At 50.9% G+C, this 21,973-nt stretch overlaps 7 protein-coding genes across 7 annotated transcripts; 2 read left to right on the top strand and 5 right to left on the bottom strand.

Annotated features, from left to right (window-relative positions):
- Positions 1-1,292: 1,292 nt before the first annotated feature.
- BKA67DRAFT_73087 (uncharacterized protein) lies at positions 1,293-5,750 on the bottom strand. Its single transcript, XM_046109396.1, has 3 exons — positions 5,442-5,750; positions 4,801-5,299; positions 1,293-4,740 (listed from the first exon to the last, which is right to left on the bottom strand). Exons 1-3 carry the CDS (start codon positions 5,502-5,504, stop codon positions 1,394-1,396), a joined length of 3,909 nt encoding a protein of 1,302 aa, XP_045965163.1. The 5' UTR covers positions 5,505-5,750; the 3' UTR covers positions 1,293-1,393.
- A 1,579-nt stretch (positions 5,751-7,329) lies between these two features.
- On the bottom strand, positions 7,330-8,024 carry BKA67DRAFT_654177 (mitochondrial F1-F0 ATP synthase subunit F of fungi-domain-containing protein; the record flags this gene model as incomplete). The annotated part of the gene is made up of 5 exons (XM_046106514.1): positions 7,330-7,355; positions 7,410-7,475; positions 7,607-7,760; positions 7,909-7,923; positions 7,977-8,024. 5 exons carry the CDS (start codon positions 8,022-8,024, stop codon positions 7,330-7,332), a joined length of 309 nt encoding a protein of 102 aa, XP_045965164.1.
- A 445-nt stretch (positions 8,025-8,469) lies between these two features.
- BKA67DRAFT_531112 (ETC complex I subunit conserved region-domain-containing protein) lies at positions 8,470-9,258 on the top strand (the record flags this gene model as incomplete). The annotated part of the gene is made up of 3 exons (XM_046099337.1): positions 8,470-8,705; positions 8,783-8,893; positions 8,949-9,258. 3 exons carry the CDS (start codon positions 8,470-8,472, stop codon positions 9,256-9,258), a joined length of 657 nt encoding a protein of 218 aa, XP_045965165.1.
- An 823-nt stretch (positions 9,259-10,081) lies between these two features.
- Positions 10,082-11,210, bottom strand: BKA67DRAFT_654179 (CTLH/CRA C-terminal to lish motif domain-containing protein; the record flags this gene model as incomplete). Its single annotated transcript, XM_046106515.1, has 3 exons — positions 10,082-10,552; positions 10,738-10,933; positions 11,131-11,210. 3 exons carry the CDS (start codon positions 11,208-11,210, stop codon positions 10,082-10,084), a joined length of 747 nt encoding a protein of 248 aa, XP_045965166.1.
- An 863-nt stretch (positions 11,211-12,073) lies between these two features.
- Positions 12,074-14,343, top strand: BKA67DRAFT_73144 (uridine kinase). The gene is made up of 10 exons (XM_046109397.1): positions 12,074-12,423; positions 12,478-12,555; positions 12,616-12,665; positions 12,744-12,888; positions 12,940-12,982; positions 13,029-13,114; positions 13,164-13,191; positions 13,276-13,317; positions 13,367-13,598; positions 13,648-14,343. The coding sequence occupies exons 1-10, from the start codon at positions 12,220-12,222 to the stop codon at positions 14,129-14,131; spliced, it is 1,392 nt and encodes a 463-aa protein (XP_045965167.1). The 5' UTR covers positions 12,074-12,219; the 3' UTR covers positions 14,132-14,343.
- A 1,539-nt stretch (positions 14,344-15,882) lies between these two features.
- On the bottom strand, positions 15,883-17,926 carry BKA67DRAFT_531115 (uncharacterized protein; the record flags this gene model as incomplete). The annotated part of the gene is made up of 2 exons (XM_046099338.1): positions 15,883-17,155; positions 17,241-17,926. 2 exons carry the CDS (start codon positions 17,924-17,926, stop codon positions 15,883-15,885), a joined length of 1,959 nt encoding a protein of 652 aa, XP_045965168.1.
- Positions 17,927-18,535: 609 nt separating this feature from the next.
- On the bottom strand, positions 18,536-20,543 carry BKA67DRAFT_549967 (2-oxoacid dehydrogenases acyltransferase-domain-containing protein). Its single transcript, XM_046101619.1, has 2 exons — positions 19,894-20,543; positions 18,536-19,823 (listed from the first exon to the last, which is right to left on the bottom strand). The coding sequence occupies exons 1-2, from the start codon at positions 20,206-20,208 to the stop codon at positions 18,768-18,770; spliced, it is 1,371 nt and encodes a 456-aa protein (XP_045965169.1). The 5' UTR covers positions 20,209-20,543; the 3' UTR covers positions 18,536-18,767.
- Positions 20,544-21,973: the final 1,430 nt, after the last annotated feature.

Genomic DNA, 21,973 nt, shown 5'->3' on the forward strand with positions numbered 1-21,973 from the left:
TCCTGCCTATATGGCCGCTTTGGGCCTTGAGATAAAAGTAGCTACGAGCAACTAAATCGAGACCGGTCGCGGTTCTTGTGGGAGAAAGCGCCGTCCATGAATACATGAGCAACGAGATAGTTTGTGTACTGTTGTTCGGTGCCGCCAAAGTTGATGTTCTTATTCCGTTCTCTTGAACCTACCCATTAATTACTTATATATACGTTTGGAGCGATGTAGTTACGGCTCGGAAAGCATGTATTAGAATTTCAGAATTTCGTCGAAAAAGGAACCGCCCCCCGCGCGGCACGTTTTAAGGAAGCAGAGCGTTGAGAGCTCGTGGCAAGTTTGGTTTGTACGGCACGAGTTTCACGACGGAAGAATGGATCATATGCGAGAGTCTTTCCTGGGCTACGCCCTCCACTCTAAGAATCAACGAGCAACTTCAGGTACGCCGGACAAGTTTACAATCAGCTAATGACCCCTCACGTACGGTGCCTACGTCAATCACGTTTGTAGGCTGATAATCATCTCCCAGACCGTGACGGTGAAGCTATCTACTTTGAAGGTCATAGCACCAAACATATATCATATAGCCTCGCATCTAGGACATGACTAAGAGCACCTGCTCTATATGCAGTAGCACGTGCATCATAACGGCACAACTAATCACGATTCGTTTGTGTTTACCATATCTCATTGCTTGTAGCAGAAGCTCAACTATATCTGCCTGATGTAGTTCCTTCATTCGTCCAGGGGTCTTGACGAAAACAGGAGGAATGTTAATACCGCCGCAGCGTTATGTTCCCACCTGCTATACCTTATTCGCCCTTTGGTCGTGAAGGATCAAGATGTGCTACTTTTCCTCATTAAACCACCAACGCCCTTCGTACATCCAGTCAAAACCATCCTATGCACTCCTTAGCGGTTGAACATACAGCAACTATGTGTGTGCAATTTCGCGAAAAGCAGAAGAAGGCTTTGTCGCAAATGCAAAGGGTAGGACTGAAAACGAACAAAGGCGCTTCCACGAAAGTCGATCGTCAGCTTCGTATCGATCCATCGCTTGATTCATATAGTCAGAAAGTAAAGGCAAAAACAATTGGCCTTTGCAGGATTGAGAACGCAAACGACAGTAATGCGCTAGACAGTACTTGTACAAATTGCCATATTGGAAAGCAGGCCCAAGCCCGTATGGCAGTGAAAATGTGATTGTTGTTCGACATTTGAAACTCGAACTTGATGTTTGGTATGGTCGAGTAGTAGTGGTAGCATTCGCTCTTTATTTGGACGATTGCTGTTCAAACTGTGTACAGTTTGATTGTATCAGAGAGAAAGTTCTCTGGAGAAGCCAAGCCGCGCACAGACGGAACTGAAAACGCATAGACGGGCATGATGCAGTAGAATGATAAATCTAAGATTGCATGGGTTGAGCGAGCGAAGAGGAGTTTCTGCTCCAATTCTCAGATCGAGCTCGGAAATTGCCTCGACCACCACCACGACTGGTAGTACGATCAGGACGCTCAGGACGATCAGAGATTGTGGGGGTCTTCTGGTGGTCGCCGAAAGAATCTCTACCGCCACGCTGGCCACCTCGGGAACCGCGACCACCCCGTCCTTGACGTTGAGGGTTGCTTCTGTTTCGAGGAGTATAGGGTGCGAGCACTGTCTTGGGTTCGTCCATACCAGGGGTCAATACGCGGTAGACACTCTTGTGGTTCACCATCTCGTAAGGGAAGCGGACAGACTCAGAACCCAGAGCATCAATGCGATACTGGGTTTGAAGAGGGTACCAATTGGGTTCGGCCGCTTTGTTGGGCCATAGAGCGGGTGGCACATCGTGAGGGAGGTTGATCAGCGGAAGTGAGCCCATTTCCTGTTCGTCAAAGCATTCCTCAGCCATCTCCTTGGAGGTGATCGAACTGAATTCGCTTGATGATGAGCCTGTCGGAGAAAGAGCCGGAAGAGATACGGTTGCAGAGGTATTTGCATGAGCATCGAAAGCGTACTTGCTCGAGGAGTCAACCGACATCGGCTTCCCAGGAGCGGCACGGACGAGACTGTTAATCTTTTCCTGCCAATTCTCTTGCTTCTTAATTTCACCCGCTGTCTGGATGTTACCACCGTAGTTTGCACCGCGACCAGGTGCCAACGCAGCGGTTGTGGATCTAGATATGGGTGCGGCGGCGGCTGCCGCTGCCGCTGCGGCAAATGTAGCAGGTTTAGGAGCAACCGGCGTTGTGGCCTGTTTCGGGGCTTGTGTTTGTCTTGTCACGGCCGGGGGCAACTTAACCACAGGACGTGTCGGGGGAAGTGAAACATGCGGATGTGCGACGTCTCCATCATAGGCAGGATGCCCATCCATAGTGGGCGGCGGCGGAGTGGGTGACTTCGATCTCGGAGGCGCCGGCATCTCTTCATGGCGAACATCACGCGAACCGTGGTGTGGGAAGAAGCGCGAGCCAGCACGAGGCTGAACCATGGGAGGGCCGGGAGGAGCTGTGCTAGCGGGGCCCATGGGTGCTGCTCTGGTATACAAGCTATCATGCGGCCCATGGGAAGCGCGGTAGTCCTGACGATGTAGCTGTTGACGCAATATGTGTGCTTCAGTTCTTGCGTGCTCGTGCTGGGAGCCCGAAACAGGCGCTTCCCAGGTAGGAGCCGCTGGGCGATCCAACCTCTCGCCATGATGAGTCGTCAGTACTTCACCCGCAAGTCGTTTACCGTCATGTCCCACGTTCACACCACGCCAGGTTTCGCTGACGCCATGATGCACCTCGTTAGTGCTCAAGCCCTGACTCTCAAGATTCTTCCTGTACTCCTCTGCTTGCTTCTGTTTTTCGGCACGAATTGCACGATCGTCGGCGGCGATGTCCGCCGTAGCCCAAAGGTTGCGACGATTCACGTTGGAGCCATGGACAGGCGGAGCACCAGGGCGACCACTGCCAGGTGGACCGATTGGAGCAAGTCGACCAGGCTGCTGCTCATGGCGCTGAGTCTGGCCCTGTGAGGTGCTCCGCGGAGGCCCAATGGGCGTCGGTCGCGCAGTTACGCTGGCTGGTTGAGTGGGCTCGGAGTTGGCTAATTGTCCAAGATCCGCGTCGAATGTGCCATTGCCAAGGGAGCGGTCATTTCCAGGGGCAGCCCAAACATTCTTCGGACCAGGCTGGGGGCCAGTGCCCCAGGATGGCAATCTCTCAGTGGACTTGCGTGCGGACTCGGGCCAAGACTGAGCTGTCTGATTTCCTGGAGGCGGACCTCCTCGCCCAACTTGCAGCTGCGACTTGTCTGCCTGGGTTGGAGGCGGCGGCGTACCGTTGACATTGGTTTCGGCCATGGCGGGTGAGATTTCCTGCTTCTTCGGGGACGTGACAGAAGGCTGTATAGCTCGCTCGGCGGCGGCGGCAGCCAGGTCGTCCTTGGTGAAAATGCCGGCTGGTGGGCCATCTCGTTTATAAGGAGCTTCCTTCGGTTCGTCCTTCTTTGTGCTCTTCCGTTCCGGCGCAGGACCCATAGCCTCCAACTTCAGGCGAATTCGTTCCTTTCGAGCAGCCTCCTCGTTTGCCTCTTCTTCCAACCTTCGCTTGATAGCCAGTTCTCGTCGTTCTCGCATGAGACGCTTTTGCAACTCTACATCATCCTCTGAGGGTATGGCTGCGGCCGCAGGATCTGGCTGGGCCTCAGTGACGGGTGTCACGTTTTGGGGAACAGCCTGAGGAACAGCATGGGTTTGGCCGGGTGAGGGTCGTGGCTGCCACGGTTGAGCATGTTGTGATCGAGCAGGCGAGGCCTGAGTCGGGGCAGGCAGGCTGTGCTCCGGAGGGGGCATATCATGTAACTTCCCTAAGCGGTGCGCGAAGCTACCACTTCCACCACTGACGTTGGAAGAGTTGCGACGACGTCCATACGGCATCCCGTCCTGACCACTATTCCTGCTGGTTTGGAAGGCAGCCGAAGGCTCAGCCGGACCCTGGTGGTCATGCTGCTGCATAGGTCGCTGAAGCAAGGCGGGATGACGATGATTTATGTCGTGCCGCGATCCCCGGCGATCATGAACGGGTTCGTATCTGCCAGATTGTGAGTTGTACAGCTCCCGGTTCCCGCCCGTGGGGCCGTCCCTCCAAGGTGATCGCGTAAAGTCGTCTGCCGCAATCTCTTTCGCAGGTGGAGGAGTCGCGCTTTGTCCGAGGGAGGGGTCACGAGGAGGATAGCCTCGCATCGGCGCTGGGGGATGTTGATGATCGGATACGTCCATGAGCACAGGTGAAGCTTTCTCGACGGGCGGCAACGATGCCCAGGGCGACTTGACAGGTGTGGGCAGTGCTGGGGCCTTGGCGACCAGCGTAGGCTTTTCCGGAACTCCCTTCAGAACAAGACTCTTGCCAGACGAAGATGTGATTAGGCTCGGTTTAACGGAAGGCGAAGCTCTAGCACTCCCACTCGTCAGAGCTGGAGCTGGGGATTTCGGCTTGTCAGTCGGCACGGGCACGGGCACATTGGTGGTCGTCGGGATTGGCAAAGGCGCAGTCGAGGCCGTGACAACGGGGACGGCAGGTGCTGGGTTGGGCGTCGGCTGGTTGTCCAATGTAATCCTAGTACCATCGGTCCATGTTATTTGTTCCGGTTGCCACTCATCGTCATCATCGTCAGCCCAGTTAGCCTGACCACTCTGGCTCTCTGGCCGCAAACGGTCGGCCATGTGAATGCCATACTTCTTCAGCTCTTCATCGGAGAACTTCTTGGTCTCGGGTGTAGGGGTGGCTATTTCGGTCAGCTTGTTCATGTCATTGGGAACGTTTGCAAGAGACGAAGACTACTGACGCTTGTTTTTGTTCCACACGGTACCCCCGTCCGGAACTCCAGAGCCTTTGCCATTTGTTGTAATAGTCTTGGTGGCGCCCCCGAGGCTGGATCCCGACTTCGCGACCAGCTTCAGCTTGGACGCAGAGGAGCTAGAAGCGACAGCGGGAGCCGCTGGGGTTAAAGAGGGAGATGAGGTCTCAGATCGTGAGGTGGCATTCGCAGCATTCTTGGGACCCAGAAAGGACCGGTTGACGGAAACGGATTTGAAGCTTTGGGGTTTCTTGAGCGTGGAGGAGCTCGATGCGTGATTGCCATCCTTTGGCTTGGATGTGGATGCCTCTGTATCCGAGCCGCCGCTCACACTGACTTCTGCCGAGTTGACGACTTCATCGACAATATCGTTGACCGCCTTGTTCTTCTCAGGCTCGTCGTGGGAACCAGTGCCGTTCACTGTCGGCGGGCTGGGATCTTGGACATGTTGAGGTTGGGGTTCGGTAGATGCAGTAGTCTGAGACTGCTGGGGAAGAAAAGTGTCAGCATTAGGGGACGGCAGCAGGACGAGTCGGATGGAAAGTAAATGCGACACCAAAAAAGCATCATGAGATGGGCAGGTGGTAAGGGCAAGCCGGAGCAGTGGTGAGATGGGAGGACAAACTTACGAGCGAAGCGTCAGTTACTGAGACATCGACCGGCTTCTCACTGGTGGCCTCAGTAGCCATCATCCACTTGAGAGGAGCTCTTGGGGTCTGGGTTGTGATGGGGCAATCAAGCCAGGTGCGGTGATTATTATGATGATGAGCGAGAAACGAGGATGCGCTTGTCGCTGAGGTTCCGCAAAGTATCCGTATGGGATATGGGGTTTGGGGGGGTGTGGATGACTTCCAGCAAGCGGAAGCTGGGCTGGGCTGAGGGTGTGGTGGTCTCAATTGAATTGCCAAACTTTCGATGTCCAACCAGCGCGGAAGCTGGCGAATAAAGGACAAGGTTGTTTGAACTCGTTCGGGGGGGACGGGAGTGGGGAACGCGAAAAAGAAGCCCAGTACAGTTATGTTTGTTAGTAACTTATGTAACTTAGTAACCTAGGCGTAGACGTAGACGCACACACGCAGGCGCAGATGCAGGCGTAGGCCCGAGGCGTAGGGGCGCAGGCGCAATTCAATACTTCCTGTCCACGATTGAGAAGTACCGTGTGTCTTGTCCCTAGGAATGGCGTGATGGGAAAATTGGGAATGAAAAGGGAGAAAATGAACAGATTGGTTATGCAACAAGAAAAGAAAAGAAAGCTCAATGCCCAAACTCCAGCTATTAGACCTCCTTGGTCTCGTCTGGGGGGCTTTTTTTCTCTCTCTCTTTCTATGCGGCTGGGCAAGGCAAAAATTGTCGTATCGGCGATGGGTGCAAGTTGCAGTTCTGGCAGGAATTGGGTTAGCTGCTGTTCCGAGCTTTCGGTAGAGAGTTGTTTAGGCTTAGCCTACTTATCCAGTTCACTTATTGCGGAAGGGAAGCAACCAATTTGGGTCGGCCTTGTTTGCCGGTGGATGGTGAGCCTGGCAGTGATTGTTCTTTTCTGGCAAGCAGCTTGGGCTTTTATTTTTGTTTTTATTTCCGTACATTAGAGAATTGAACGGCCTCTTTCTAGGAAATATGCTCATAACAATCATGTCCATAGGGTGAGTTCACTGGGCACCAAAAGACTACCCTCCTCTTACCTCCTTGACGTGAAATAGTCGAGTCACCATGGTTCACTCACCCTTTTATCGACACTGTTCCTGTAATTACATCATTGTCTGTGGCAATTCTTCAAGACCATCGATACATCTCCCAGGCCTCAAGGCACTGAAACCTCTAATGTTATCCATGATCCTTGTCACCTTTTTGTTTACCTGCCACAACCTGTTTCGAATCCGGTCACCCCTATCGTCACCACCAACACGGACATGGAACAGCATGATTCTAGTGCTAATTCATAACATCCTACCACCAGAGGCCTTGTTCTCTTATTGCTTCGCTCAATAAAAACAAGAACCACCTGTCACAAGATGCGCCTAGGAATGGCACCACTTGCTAACATTCCCATGTCGTAACCTCTTAGATATATATCAGACTCGCCTAGGTTAGTCCAATAGGCCGGCAACAATTGCAGAGGGCTTTCTTGCCAAGGCCCCGGAATATACAACATGCACGGTGGTTCTGTCGCGTAACTCCTCACCTTAATTCAATAATCTTTGTCATTCCTGTTGTTCCGAGGGGGACGCTTTCCAAGCGCCTAGGGCACCCGTTAGCTAAATCATGGGCCGTGGTCCAATATTCGACCATGATCGAGTCAGATTCCAACTCTATGATGTTGCAGATGCCTCAAAAGAAAAGCTGCGGGTTGACGAAACTTGAGCCAGGGCGCACAAAGGGAATCAGTTCGAATCGAATTCTCTCCTTCCTAGTACACAAAGGTTTGCAGTCTGCTAATGACGCTTCGCCTTTTCTATGATATGTACATGTTGCTCCAGTTATAGGCTGAGCTTCCGTCCATCCTCGCCAGATATTCCACGCTTAGTGAGCGTTGTTCTTGTGGTGGCCTAATGGGCTGTGAGCATCCGCCTGTTGGGCACGGGGTACAAGGTAATACTTACGCAAGTGGAAGTAGTAGGTCATGGGGTAGCCGATGACAAGAATGAGACCGATGGCGTGAATGATGGCTGATATCACATATTAGCCCCTTGTGCAAATGGGTTTTGATTTTTTTCCAAATCCATCCCCAATTTTATCCTATATCCGATTGCCAAACACCATCCAGGGGTAGTGCGATTTTGAGAAGAGCAGAACGTACGCTTGGCAGAGGCGTTGTCACCACCGAAGTGCTTGGCCTGGTAGCGGCCGAGAAGGCCCTTGGCCTCGACCTTGGGAGCGGGGCCACGAGGAAGCTTCTCGTAGAAGTTGACGACGCGCTTCATGCGGAGGGCATCAGGAGCGGCACCGATGGCCTGGTTGGTTTGTTAGCCAATGTTCGCTTGTCAAATCCGTGGCCCTCATGTTTCATCGATTCGTCTTCGGCGTCTCCCCACCAGAAAGTCGAGAGAGAGGCCGGCCTGGCGCGCATTCGGAGGGGGCGGGAAGATGGGCGATACATACACCTGGAGAAGCGACCTACAGAACATGGGTTAGTCGGTTGGCTCACAAATCAGCCTTGGAATACGGACCTTGGGGGGGATAAGGGTCGAGAGCGCCCTGCGAGTAACGAAGCTCATGTTGGCGGTTGCGCAAAGTGGCGATCGATATGTGCGGTGTACGAAGAGGCGCAGGAAGTCAATTGGTCCCGAAATGACACAATTGACGTGCTGTAAGAAGAGGAGAGTTGTCGTCGGGATTGATGCTCGATAGCTTGAGGTGAGGTCAAATCACCAAAGGAAGGCACGAAAAGACCTCGTTAGCGGCCAAGTCCCAGACCCGCGCCACAAAAGCCGATCCGAAAGTTCCCACTGCCCTTTTGTCCTTTTCCGCCAGCCAAGCAGCTTAGGCTAGGGGGGGGGTAACAGCGTAGGTACAGCACATGTGCTGTGTTGCAAGCCACAGCTGGAACTGGCCGCTCTGCACCAGCCACACTCACGTATCTCGACCTCACTTGGTGCAAGTTTCGAGCTTGGAGCAACGACGCCCATTGCAAACCCATTGCGACGGCCAATTACGACCACTATGGCTTCTCTCCGAGTTCAGTCTGCAGCCAAGCTGCTGCGGACGGCACAAATCTCCCGGACTTCTGCCACATCTCTCGTCCACCGCCGCTTCGAGTCCACCGACGCCGCCGTCCGCGCCAACGATAACTCCAAGGCCCTCTCCGACCTGGGCCCCGTAGCCACCACCACCAGCACTGCTGCCGAGAGAGCTCCCAACTCGCCCGACTACGCTGCGCACATCGATAAGGCGACATCGTAGGTTATATGACCCCCGGTCCACGCCTCGGAGGATGGACGCGAGAGGGGCGGGCTGCTAATTGACTTCGGAACAGGACATATACCCCAGTTCCCAAGCGTGTCCTGGACGGCAGCGAGGACACCGATGTCCTGCCCGCTGCCGTGCTCTCTGGTGCTCCCATGGAGCTGCAGGCCCGTCAAGTTCGGTAAGCCTCAGGTTTCCCCTACAGCATACGGCCAAAACTGCTCACGTCTCTGCAGCATCTTTCAACCCGCAAAGCCCGCCACCCAGTCCGGTAGCTGGGGCTCTCACCATTGGCGGTTGGACTGGGACGTCCTTGGCAAGGGACACCGCTGGGAGAACCCTTTGATGGGATGGCAGTCATCGGGCGACTTCATGCAAGGCACACACCTGAACTTTCAGAGCAAGGAGGATGCCATTGCTTTTGCCGAGAAGCAGGGCTATGAATACTTTGTCCAGGAGCCCAACAAGCGTGCTTTCACCCCCAAGGCCTATGCCAATAACTTCTTGTACTCTCCAGGCAAGCTCAAGCACATCAGGGCCAAATAGAGAGACCAGGTATCGCTATTTATTTCCCGACGCCTGTCTTTCTCGACTTGTCCCCTCGTGATCAAATACCACAGCGAGGAGGGGCCGGACTTTTGTACATAAACAGAGACAAAGAGTTTTCGTTACGGCAACATGTTGTATTATTTCTCTATACTTGCCGACATGTGTCACGTTTGTTTCTAGGGGTGCTCTAATACCATCAGAGAAGTCTGATAGCTGCCGGCTTGCTTGGCGGCAGTACTATTTCCACACGATAACAATAACTTTGGTAGTCATTATTATGTATGCCCATACATGACCACCCGATGAGAGCTCTCAAAACTGCTATTGCGACTTCAGGGCGGCAAGTCTCGTACTGTGAACGTCTGGTACCCCCCGCAAGTGACTACTCTTCTGGCTTGTTCGGTGAATACAACAAACGTGGCGTTGCAATTGAGTGCTAGTATTTCAAGACTAATTGAATCACATTTTCCCCAGTTAGTCACGCTTAAGTAGTGGCAACTTTGTAGTATCGCAGCGTCAGGACCGCGGTAGGCCCAACTTCATTCGTCATAGTGATGGCAGCGCTCATGGCTACTGTTCCAAACGTGATCATGAAACCTAGTACTCCTTGATCCATGCCCTCGTTTCCCATTGTTCCGGCATCCCATCCCAAACGCCATGCTCGTAAGTAAATAAATAAATAAAAAAAGAAAAGAAAAAAGCAAAGGGTATGTCTTATCATCCGAGCTCGTCTCGCCATCAGGCGGCTAGACTAAGTCCGGTACTCCCAAACGTGCACCAGTGGGATGACCACCTTCATGAATGGTACACCATTGATCATCTAAGTCATCACAGTGTCCTGACCGTTCTCGTGGAAACCGTTATGAGTATCATCACCATAAAGTCCCAGGTCGATTCGTGCTGGTAGATCTTTCTGGGCGTCCTTGCGGACAATTTCCTCGCCCCAAGCTCGCATCTGGACCAAGTGGCGTATCGCCGCATCCCTACGCGACGTCTCACGCTCAAGGATAGCCTTGTTGACCATGTCAGCAACCTCCCGGCGGAGATCTGGCTTCAGAAGCGCAGCGAGAGATGGATCGAGCGAATCATGAGAGAATACTACAAGCGCCATCGTCTTCTCAAGGTCCTCGAGAAACTGGGGATTCGTTGGAGCCCTCGGACCAAGTTGCTGCGTAGCAAACTCCAAGGCTGGGTTGATATCCCGCCCAGGCGTTGCGTTGCATTGGCGGATGAGTTCCACAAGCTGCAGACGAAGTAGTGCAAAATGAAGTGCAGCGTCTGTATCAAGTATCTGATGCCACGTTAGCAAAGTCCAGCAATTGAAGTAGTTGACAAAAACGAGGTTCGGGGTTGTGCTCATATAAAGTGGTTGTTTCTCATCACAAGGTCCGAAGACCATAAGAGTGGTGCATGTAAAACTCTGTTTCTAATCACGGCAACAGGCAGGCAATCACAAAGAGATGAAAGCAAACGTACCTCGGGGTCCAGATCGTTCAGATCGCCTATCGCTTCTGCAATATCGCCTCTGTGTATAGCTGTCTGGATCTGCTGCCTTGCCTCAATGGAGTCATGGACCTGTTGCGGAGGAAGGTTGGCTTCTGCGGAAAACTTCTTGGCCGCATTGGGGTAGCCAGCCATGGTCAAGTAGTCGAGGATCAAGGCATTGATATCGCTTTAGCTTTTCACGTTAGCTGCGAACTCCAGCAGATAGCTGCAAAAGTTGAGGAGAATGGGGGCTTGTGGGTCAGAAGTAATGAAGATACAAATCGGTCTCCGCACGGTTTTGCTCAGAGAGATTCCCATTGATTGTGGTTGACATCATATGAAGCATGGAATGAAAAGCTTGGTTGGAAAACGGTACAAACTTACCTCTTGGGGGCCTTGACCTCCTCAACGTGACGAGTGAAGGCATGCTTCATCGGGGTCGCCGTCGATGTTGATGAAGCCATCTTGGGGTCTACTAAAGCTTCGGCGAGTATTCTGGTGTAACGAAGCTGTTCCTCAAACTCGCGAACAATTGGCGAGGACATACCACCATCTAATGAAAGGGTGGATGGAAGAATATAATACACATGAATGAGTTACTTGGTCGTGTTTGTTCGCATGTGCTCTGCTCCAGGCTGAGTGTGATGGAGAGCAGAGCTATGTCAATGTAGGAAAGCAAGAGCAGCAAATGGAAAGCTCTGTTGCACAGTTGGGGTTTTGGTTGCAAGATTTCACTTCAGTAGCCTAGTGGGGGCTGTGACTAGCGCCGCCGAACACTAACCTGGTCAGCGTCGAGCACCTGTCAGAGCCTGTACTTGTACTATGTACCCCCGTTGGACCCTCCGTTGATAAACGTCTCACAACAGCAACCGGAATGAAGCGTGATCCCAATACAATAGACAACCTGGACAGTGTGCTTTGGCCAAGTCGATATCTGCTCAACGTCCCATGGCTCTGTCTCCCGGAGTGGCATTCCACCCTGACTGCAGCCGCTATGATACCTACGCTGTAGGAAACGTAGGCAATAGAGTTCCTGCTAATTGGTATGCCTCTTTAGGCTGGCTCTGCTTGGTACATCCACAATCCAGAGGTGGCAGCTGAGCTGACAGGCCCATTGATTTGACCTGATGCATCCACTAACAGCTGGCAGGGCAAGTCCATTCAACATTTGCTGCCTCCATACTCACTTCACTTCGCTTTGTCAGTTCCTCGGATTCGGGAGTATAATCCTTGAGTTGCGGTGAATGCAAGACTGAGCCGCTCGTTGATCCCTCGATTTTAATTTTTTCGTTGGTCACGATTCAGATTTTTCTTTCAGAGTAAATGCATTCGGCGGAAACCGACGGTTGTCCTCAGTAGAGTTCCATTTATTATACCTGGGCCACGCCTAGTCACGCGACCTTTTTCTTTAGGACCCTTGAAACAACAACAACATATTTTCATAGTCGTTCTTGATATACATTTTACTTCAGTATGGATTCCAGCATTTCAACACCACCCATTATTCCGGAGTATAGGAGCAGTCAAGACACGTTAGCGAAACGCGCCCACTACAGTCCACCATGGGCGGATGTCAGCATAATTGGCGTTGCCGGTAGCTCTGGGTCTGGGAAGACTACGTTGTCTCATGCCATCATCCGGGAGCTAAATCTGCCGTGGGTGGTGATCATGTCAATGGTATTTCCCCATCCAGGTGTAGCCAGGCAAACAAGCCCCCATTAACAGTTGAAGGATTCTTTCTATAAACCTCTAGACGAAGAGTCTCATAAGCTCGCTTTCCGAAACGAGTATGATTTTGACTCTCCCGAGGTGAGATTGCTTGAGCTGAGTTCACCATGTATGCACGATGATGGCTGAGTCAATATGTAGGCAATTGATTTCGACGAGCTGTTTAGCTGCTTGAAAGACCTCAAAGCAGGGTAAGGAACGCATACTCAAATTCCTTCCGTCTTCTATTGTTGGTCTATAGTTGGTGGTTTTAACTCGTTCTCGTACAGAAAGCGGGCGGAAATCCCCGTGTATTCTTTCGAGAAGCATCAGCGTCTTGACAAAACCGTTCCCATATACTCTCCTCACGTTCTTATTCTCGAAGGCATATTTGCGTTGCATGATCCTAGAGTACGAGGTTTGCTGGACATGGGTGTATGTTAGTCTCGTCGGCAGTCCCTGTGACAAGCACTGATCGCACTGTAGATATACTGTGAAGCTGATGCAGACACGTGTCTCTCGAGGCGAAGTATGGCACATCACCTCTGTGGTTGAGCTCAACTGACATTTGCCAGTAATACGTGATGTCAGAGATCGTGGTCGGGATGTCGAAGGCTGCATCAAGCAATGGTTCGCATTCGTAAAGCCGAATTTTGAAAAAGTACTGCGCTCCATTTCTTGGGATAACTAAGGTACTAACATTCGAGTAGTATGTGCAACCCCAAAGAATAGTCGCAGGTAAGGCCCAAGACTCGCCATCCCTGACATTTCATTCGAAGATAGCTGCATATGTGGTTAATCCAATACTGACACACATTTTAGATATTATTGTGCCTCGTGGTGTAGAGAATAGGGTAGCTATGAGTGAGTAACAAATTACGAGCATTGGCCAGCAGACCGCTTACAACCGCAGGTATGGTAACCCAATATATTGAGCGAAGGTTGCTTGAAAAGTCGACACACCATCGAGCAGCTCTCAAGAGCCTGGAGAACGGTTTTGATTGCGAGCCGCTGTCCGAAAGGGTCATGGTGCTGAAGTCGACTACGCAAATTCAAGGAATGAGTACGATCTTGCAGGACATTGACACTTCCAGCGAGGACTTTATATTCTACTTCGACAGGCTATCTTGCCTACTGATTGAGCAGTAAGTCACTACAGCCAATACGAGATCGCATACAGCTAAACAGAGACAGGGCTCTGAACAATTCTCGTTTTAAGGAGAAGACCGTGGTAACGCCTCAAGGGCACGAATACCGTGGGCTGGCTGCTAACGGCGAAGTCAGCGCTGTGCTTGTACTTCGCGGTGGTGCCGCATTCGAGACTGGCCTACGTCGTGTTATTCCAGACTGTCGGACAGGGCGCCTCCTTATTCAGTCGAATGTTCGCACCGGCGAGCCTGAGCTTCACTACCTGAAGCTGCCGTCGGACATTGCCCAACACGATAGTGTTTTACTACTCGATGCACAGATGTCTAGTGGAGGATCTGCGCTCATGGCTGTTCAGGTACTGGTAGATCACGGAGTGCCTCAGGAACGCATCGTGTTCGCGACATACTCAGCAGGTCGCGTTGGTGTGCATCGGTTGACCAAGGTCTTCCCTGAGATTACGGTTGTGGTCGGAAGCCTTCTATCAGACATTGAAGAACGATGGATTGAGCAGAGGTATTTTCGGTGCTGATTGTGGCCAGAGTCAGCATTGTCCGGTCTAGCTTGGAGCCCAGAGACCCCTGAGGTAACCCTAGAATACATAGCGAAGTCGAATATATACGAACCATCAAGCGAAATGTATACCCTGAGCTTATAATGTTAGACCACTCGAGCGTCTATCAGGACGTTGTCACAACACCAGAGGAAACTTTGATCCGTCTGATAATAGTTCATGCTCCGGGCGATATCGAATTTCTTTTCCGCATCCTCCCATGCCAACTTATCATTTGTCGCAACGCCCAATCATTTGGTATAATCGAACTAGTTAGTCTGTCGCATCCTCGTTAGTCTCATAAGCACAATCCACACTTCACATATGACACGGTTTCCACCAATCTCTCTGATTGTGCCCTAGATGGTAAACCATCTCCTGATACCCGCCAAGGCAGTGTAGAGGTCGTTGTGCAGGTAGTATTTCATGGGCTTTGGTAGGTTCTATTGGCGCCCTGGTAGCCAATTGCCAATCGAGCATCGATGTAATAGATAAAATAGAACAAAACAAAACAAAATAAAACAAAACGGTCGTACGTCTGCGCAGTGATCGGGTATGATCTGAATGTTTGGACAGTGTGCGAACAGCCCTGATGGCATCAACATGACTGCGGACTCGGTGTTGGCGGACGGGGGATACAAATAGATGAGCACATGTGAGTTCGGCAGCCTCGGCCCAGAACGGATTGCAGGCGCCGTTATCCAGGTACTGCACCCTGTGATTGTCTACGCATCAATCGTTCTATACTATAGAAGTTGATGGGTGCACCATTAGCTTTCCCACCTGCCCCATCGCGCGCTCGAGTTCAACGGCTGCCGCAGTGGGACCTTGTGTTGTTATTGCAGTGAAGAACACCAAGCGATCTGTGTTTGCTCGGATATAGTCTGTCTATATCTCACTGTCGATGTTGGTCGCCAGCTCCGTGGCATCGGCAGTAGTAATAGCACCGTCGATGCTCAGCGCAGGTAAACAGACAGTGGTCGCCCAAAGACGTCGATCGATATCCTCGTTTGACAATGTTCACAGCTGATTTCAGATTTGGCCAGTAGTAAGTTATCCTTAGATGTGACGACTATGCTGTACATGTACAACCTTGTAACAACAAGGTCAGCTTCTATCTTGGCGAGTTCTCTTGTTGTTCAGTTCCACGTAGATAGAGACTTATGAGCCCATCGTCGTTAGCATCGTTAATCATGGTTCGGAAGCTTATTTTGTCTCATATCCGATCTCTATAATGGATCCACCACAAACCTACTTCTGTAAATGCTGTCCCGAGTATTGCAACAGGCATTCATTTTCATGTTGTATCTCATAATATTTATGTTCTAGCACCCAAGTAAAACAACACCCGAACATCTTAGTGGAAATATAGCTAGGTCTGACTCTGATATACTGCTCGATAAACTCGATGCACTCGTGGGCAGTAGCAGGCAGGTTGTAATAACTTCGCGCACCAGAGATCAGGTTTTTTTCCCAGTCGCGAAAATCTTTGCACACGACTTCTACCTGCTCGAGTTATTCCAGGCTAGCAGGGAAAAAGGGAACTTCTTCGCCGGTGGCAGGATCCTAGTATGCAACAGCGACCTTGATCGTAGAAAAGGTATCCAATCAGACCATACTTGATCTCTTCCATCAGTCAATACATCGAAACTGTATGTCAAAAGAATGCCAGGCTCTCGTATCTCTATTTACACGTTACCACACGACCTTGCCGAGACTCATATATGCTACTATAGCTCTTTATCGTGTTTGGCCACCCACTCGAAATCTGGGTCATACCCGACATGGATTCGCCAAGTATTTGCCAACTGCCGATAGAAAACCTCACGCGTCCCATCAGGTCCACCCACTTTCATCAGTTCCGGCGTCATCTCTTGTTTCCCTCGTCTCTTTCGCTTCTCGAATGTCGACGCAATTTCCCACGTTTTGTAGGATACTGACACACGCCTGAGATTATAGTGGTCCTCCCAAACAAACTTGTTGTTTGTAGATGTGAGGCTGACCTGAGGATTCGATAGAAAGGCGGAGAGAATGTTGGAAATTATATCGAATCCGGGTTGTTCTGGTCGGGGATAGCGCGCCCAGCTCGCATGGGGGAAGCAGGTCACAGATTCCAGATTGCTACCACGGCGCAGGGCTTGACCAATTGCATCCATCTGTGCTTCATCTGGCGCAAATTCAAGTTCCCGCAACTGCGGCAAGCTGTCAACAAGAATCCCCACGGTCTTTGCGTTCAGGTACGGGACCTCGTAACCAGATGTTACTCCTCTGTAATTTATCCTCAACTCATTCAATTTCTTGTGCTTGAGAATAGCTTGTAGCAACGCATCCGAAAGGCCTGGATTACTGATTGTATTTATTGGATATTGGCCATAATCCTGGAGTTCCAGACTTGTCAAAGTGTCAAAGGAGGCAACGAAGCGACATTTGGCTAGGAACAAGGCATCCTGCTGGGTGGGACTATGCGCATAGTCACGCGCCGACATGTACAAGCTCAACGTTCGGAGGCTCAAAGAAGTTGTGCCCTGATGAAAGATAGCCTGCTTCGTCAGATAATTGGGAAGGAGACAATGAGGATCCTTCAAATATTCAAGAGAGAGTTCTCGAAGTTGGGAAAAGTAAATTGTCTTGTCAAGCTCATTGATGAAATCCTCGTCGATTGTTAATCCCCGGAGAGAAAAGGATTTCAAGACGGTGAAACCGTGACTTCTGTCACTTGTACCAGTGATATTTGTCTTGGTATCCTTTTCACAATCCTCTAAGAATCGGCTGAGACGATACGAATGTGAATTGACGGACAGGCTCTGAAGCGTCGTCCTCGAGTTTCGGAGCATGGACTGGAGGAAAGTGATACCGTGGGATGAGTAGCCATGGTCTTCCACTTCCAGATGTTTCAGATTCTTGATTGAAGCCAGTGGTTCCAAGCATCCAGGAGCAGCATTGGTCGCGATTAGACGAAGAGCCTTCAGATTCTTTAGCGAGGCTATACTATGGCTGATAGATCTAGAGAATTGCGTAAGTAAAACTCGCTTGCATGTTGCCAATTTGAGTCTGGATAAGCACAGATAGCCTATGTGGAAATACTCACTCAGTCAATACCCGCGTTTCCACAATTTCGAGGTTTTTCATATTCTTGAAAGCTTCCTCAATGTATCTATCGCAGATATACTTGTGCTTCTTACCGGGATCTGCAACGCCAGCCACGAACTGTCTTACATAGCTAGCACAGATTGGCTTCGCCTTCTCATCAAGTCCAGTTTGGTATCGTTCCTGTTGGCCTTTGTACTTGCCTTCCTTCTTCAATTGCTTTTTCTGCCCTATAGAAAGAAGCGGCTCGAGCGCACGGATAAGCTTCGGGATGTGAGCGTGAAACATAGCCGCAACGGCGATGCGGCCGTAGAGTTTAGGCATCATAAGAGAATAGAATCTCTTGCTAGTCCGTCCTAATGCGCTTATAGCTGATGGTGCTAGAATATTGTCTTGGATCATGGTGAAGATCTCGGGAGGAAGAGACGATATCTTGTCTTTAGGTCCGATCGGGCCAAATTCATTTTGAATGCTGAGTGCTCGACCATTGCTGGTAGTTGGTTTGCCTCCTGCGGTCACCTTGGCTCTCTTAGCTGCCTTAGAAGCCGGAGCCGTTCTGCTTTCTGATTTTCCTGTTGGTGCTTTGCGCTTCTCTCCTCCACCAGCTTTGGTTAGTGCATCTTGCTTGTTGTCGACTGGTTCTGGAGCTGGTAGATTTGCAAGTCGGTTGCTTCTTCTTGTTGTCATTGTATCAAGAATTAACGCCGATGTGATAAATATACAAAAGAAACAAAGAAATATAATAACATAGGACAAGAACGCGAACTTGGTGCTTATATACATCAATATGTTGAGGTCTGAACACGACATGAGGATCGAAACGCGTCATCACGTGATTGTCTTGACTGTGCTAAACCTGGCTTCTGCCTAGGATTCACTGCGCTTGTTGAACTAGCGGTTGAGTCTGCCTGAAAGAGATCCAGTTCCGCCAAGACGAAAACAAAGGTTTGATAAGGATCCCGCCAGAAATAGAACGTCAAATTTTGTTTGGCGAGCGATATTGAGGCTAGTTCATTATCACAATGATGTTAACTCGAGTGCTGTCGAAGATAAATGCCTGGTGTCCACTACTACTGCGAGACTCGGCATTGAACCCCATCAGTGATATATATTAATGTGACGCTGCAGATGTGATGTTGCAACATACACCAATAATAGAGTCCACTGCTTGCCTATCAGTGAGAAGAACTTATTCCTTACTGATTTGGCAACAGCGAATAGAAGGCTGATCATAAGGTAACGTCGTTCAGGCCAGATTAGATGGTGTTAAACCATTAACGGTCCATCTATCTTAGCTCCGTATGAAGGCAAATGATCATGTAAACAAAGAGACAAAACGCTTCCAACAATGCTGCAATTCTAATGGAACATCTGCCTTAAATACTACAGAAAAGAAGGCACAGTTTTGGGACATAAGAGGGCATAGTTGAATCCATTCGTACAATTCTATACTTATTATACGTTCAGTACGCCGCAACGCCTGATCAAAGCTACCCTATTAGTACACTGCCTCCCTAATTTACCCAAGTTATAGCAGCAGTTCCAAGGGGTTCTCAAGAACCTTCTTGAGAGCCTTTGTCCATTCAGCACCAACAGCACCATCGACAACCTTGTGGTCGAAGCTGGCAGTAACAGTTATTTGGTCATCCCACTCAATGCCAGTGCCGTCCTCTGAGGGAATGGCAACCTTTCTGGTAGTGCCAACAGCAAGAATAGCAGCTTGAGGGGGGTTGATGACAGCGGTAAAGTTGTCAACGGCGTCGTTCATGCCCATGTTGGAGATGGAGATGGTACCACCCTGGTACTGCTCGGGCTTGAGCTTACCGTCGCGGGCGAGCTTGGCCAGCTCCTTGACCTTGTTGGAGATGGACTCAAGGCCACGAGCCTCGACACCAGTAACGATAGGAGTAATGAGGCCGTTGGGGGTAGCAACAGCGACTGAGACGTCGACATTGTTAAACTGGCGGATAGACTCTCCCTGCCAGGAGGAGTTGGCGGCGGGGACCTTCTTAGAGGCAACACCAATGGCCTTGATGAGGAAGTCGTTGACCGACAACTTGTATGAGCCATTGGCGGAGGCGTTCAAGGCCTGGCGAAGCTTCAGCAGCTTGGAGACAGAGACCTTGCTGGTGACAAAGAAGTGGGGGTTGTTCTGAGTAGACTCTTGCAGGCGCTTGGCGATGGTCTTGCGCATGTTGGTGAGAGGGATGTCCTCGAAAGAAGCAGCGGCACCAGCAGCAGGAGCAGCTGATGAGCCACCACTGACGGCCTTCTTGACATCCTCCTCGGTGATCTTGCTGCCGGATGCCTTGATGCTGGACAGGGCAATACCGTTCTCCTTGGCCAGACGTCTGGCAGCAAGAGACACATTTGGCTCACGGTCGAGGGCTGTCTCGAGTTTCTGGCCGGAAGAGGCGTACTGCTCGGGCTCAGCGGAAGGAGTAGGGGCGGACGAGGACTCCTTGGATTCCTCGCTCTTCTCCTCTTTGGGGGCGGGCTTGGCAGCATCACCACCGGCGTCTTCAATGCTGAAAGACTCGAATGCGGATACATCGTTACCCTCCTCGACAAGGACGGCAATGGGCTAGATGGGGCCAGTCAGTACCTCATGTCAATCGCATTGCTTCACACTGAGGGAAGGACATATCACATACGCTACCAACGGGCACATCCTTGGCACCACTGTCCCTCAATAACTTTGCGATGGTGCCCTCCTCTTGGAACTCGAAGTCCATCTGAGCCTTGTCGGTCTCGATCTCGACCAGCACATCACCAGGAGCAATGGCGTCTCCTGCCTTCTTCTGCCAGACACCGATGTTTCCGGCCGTCATGGTCGGGGACAGGGCGGGCATCTTGACGACGGTGTGCGGGGGGAACGAGGCGTACCATCTTGCCAATTGGGGCGAGAGGGTGACTCTGATGTTGGAAGAAGCCTGAAGGGCTTGCCTTCTGAGAACGGCGCTGAACATTTTCGGTATGGGTATGGGGGGGAGGGGTGGGATAAGGAAAAATGTCTCGCGTCCGGAGCTGCGACAGTCGTCAATGGGAAGGAAGAAAGGGCACGGTGACCTCGCGGAATCGATGCTACAGCGAGTTGCAGCTGTTGTGGAATAGGCGACGGAGTAGCAGTCGACGAAACGACGAAAGAGGTAATGCGCCCGCAGCTGGCAAAGGGAGTGAGAACGGGAGAGGGAGAAGGAGAAGGTGAAGGCGAAGGCGTTGACGATAATGGTGAGGATGGAGCTTACAGCGAGATATTTTCGTAGGCCAAAGCCAATTGAATTGCTGGCTGGGAATTTTTCGCTGGCCGTTGTTGGGAAGCTCCGAAGCTTGCAACTTGCAACGGGGCCCATTCGGTCCCTTCAGAGATACACCGGCGCTTAGCCCAGTGAGGCTTAGAGCTTTCCCCATCAGCCATGAGAAGTCCCCCCAAAGTCCCCCAAAGCAATCCGCGATCGGCCTCTGATTGGCTCAGCTGATCTCATTGCGATGAGATGTGAGCCGGCTTAGAAGATACGGTATTATTCTGCCTACCTGACTGAGAGTTCCGTACATGCATGTAGGTAGGTACAGGGCAGTAGAAAATAATCGACAGACCCGACGGGTTTGGCCAGGTCAGACGAGCTGCTGCAGCCCTTCATCTCTTCGGGGGGTTGCGTGATACGCTGCCGTTTTTAATGAAGCTCTCAAACAAACACCGCAAACCCATGCCCTATTCAAAAGAATTCAAAGGGTCACAACACATCATGGCTCTGCGTGGTGTTAGTCAATCTGCAAGAGGGCGAGCAGGCCAGTCAGGTGTCATTACAGCCAACTGCCAGTCTTCGGAAATTCCACATCGTATATTGTAGGAACTTGACTTCTGTAGTCCACGCGAAAGTCTGATTGATTACATTTAATGTACCCTTGCCTGTCCCACCATATCATGCCAGAGTTGCCGACTGCAGTGATCTTGGGAGGTTGTTCCCGTACAGCATTATGAGAAGTACATTAGGAATAAGGTTACTTATAATATCCGTGAACTTTTTGTATGCGCCACTTGCCCATGCCCATGCCCATGCCCATGTCTGTCTACGCCCACATACGCAGCGTTTCGATTCGGACCATGTAGGGACCGAACCACATCCGAACATGCGCGAGTCCAGAGCTTCGAGAAAGCATTGACCCCTGATCCCCTGGGCCAACTGAGTTTATTAACTAAGTATCTGCCAGGGCCCGAATGGAACGCATTTCCAAGGCTGCAAAGTATACGGATCCGTATGGATATGGAATTACCTTTGGTGTGAGTATTAACTTTGATTTGTCGCTTCACCATCCGAGAGTTTGAGCAATGAATAAACAGCCAGGCAACGATGTTCCTGAATGGCACGGACGAAGAGCTCGATAGAAGACACATCTCGGACATTTCGGGGTTGGCCTTTTCTATCTACTCGTCTAGTCTAGTACGAATTGCAGCTCTCGTGAATCATTTCAACAAACCCGTCGGGCCTTCGTACTCCAGATATGATGTTGCAAAACGAACTGCTGCTGTTTTCTTTGCCACAATGTTAGGGGTAAGATAATGAGGTACTAAGATTAGTCTACGGTGTAGGTTTAATGAGGCACCAGACTGGCTCATGTAGGGTGCCCTGGGTGCTGTAAAAGCACTTCCATACAATTTGAGCGTGAAAGATCTTGGCCCCACATTACCCTCTGCCTACATGTCAACGTGGTAAGTACTTTCAAAAAAGTTGC

Source organism: Truncatella angustata (assembly GCF_020726525.1).
Source record: "Truncatella angustata strain MPI-SDFR-AT-0073 chromosome Unknown BKA67scaffold_1, whole genome shotgun sequence".
Classification (NCBI taxonomy): Eukaryota; Fungi; Ascomycota; class Sordariomycetes; order Amphisphaeriales; family Sporocadaceae; genus Truncatella; species Truncatella angustata.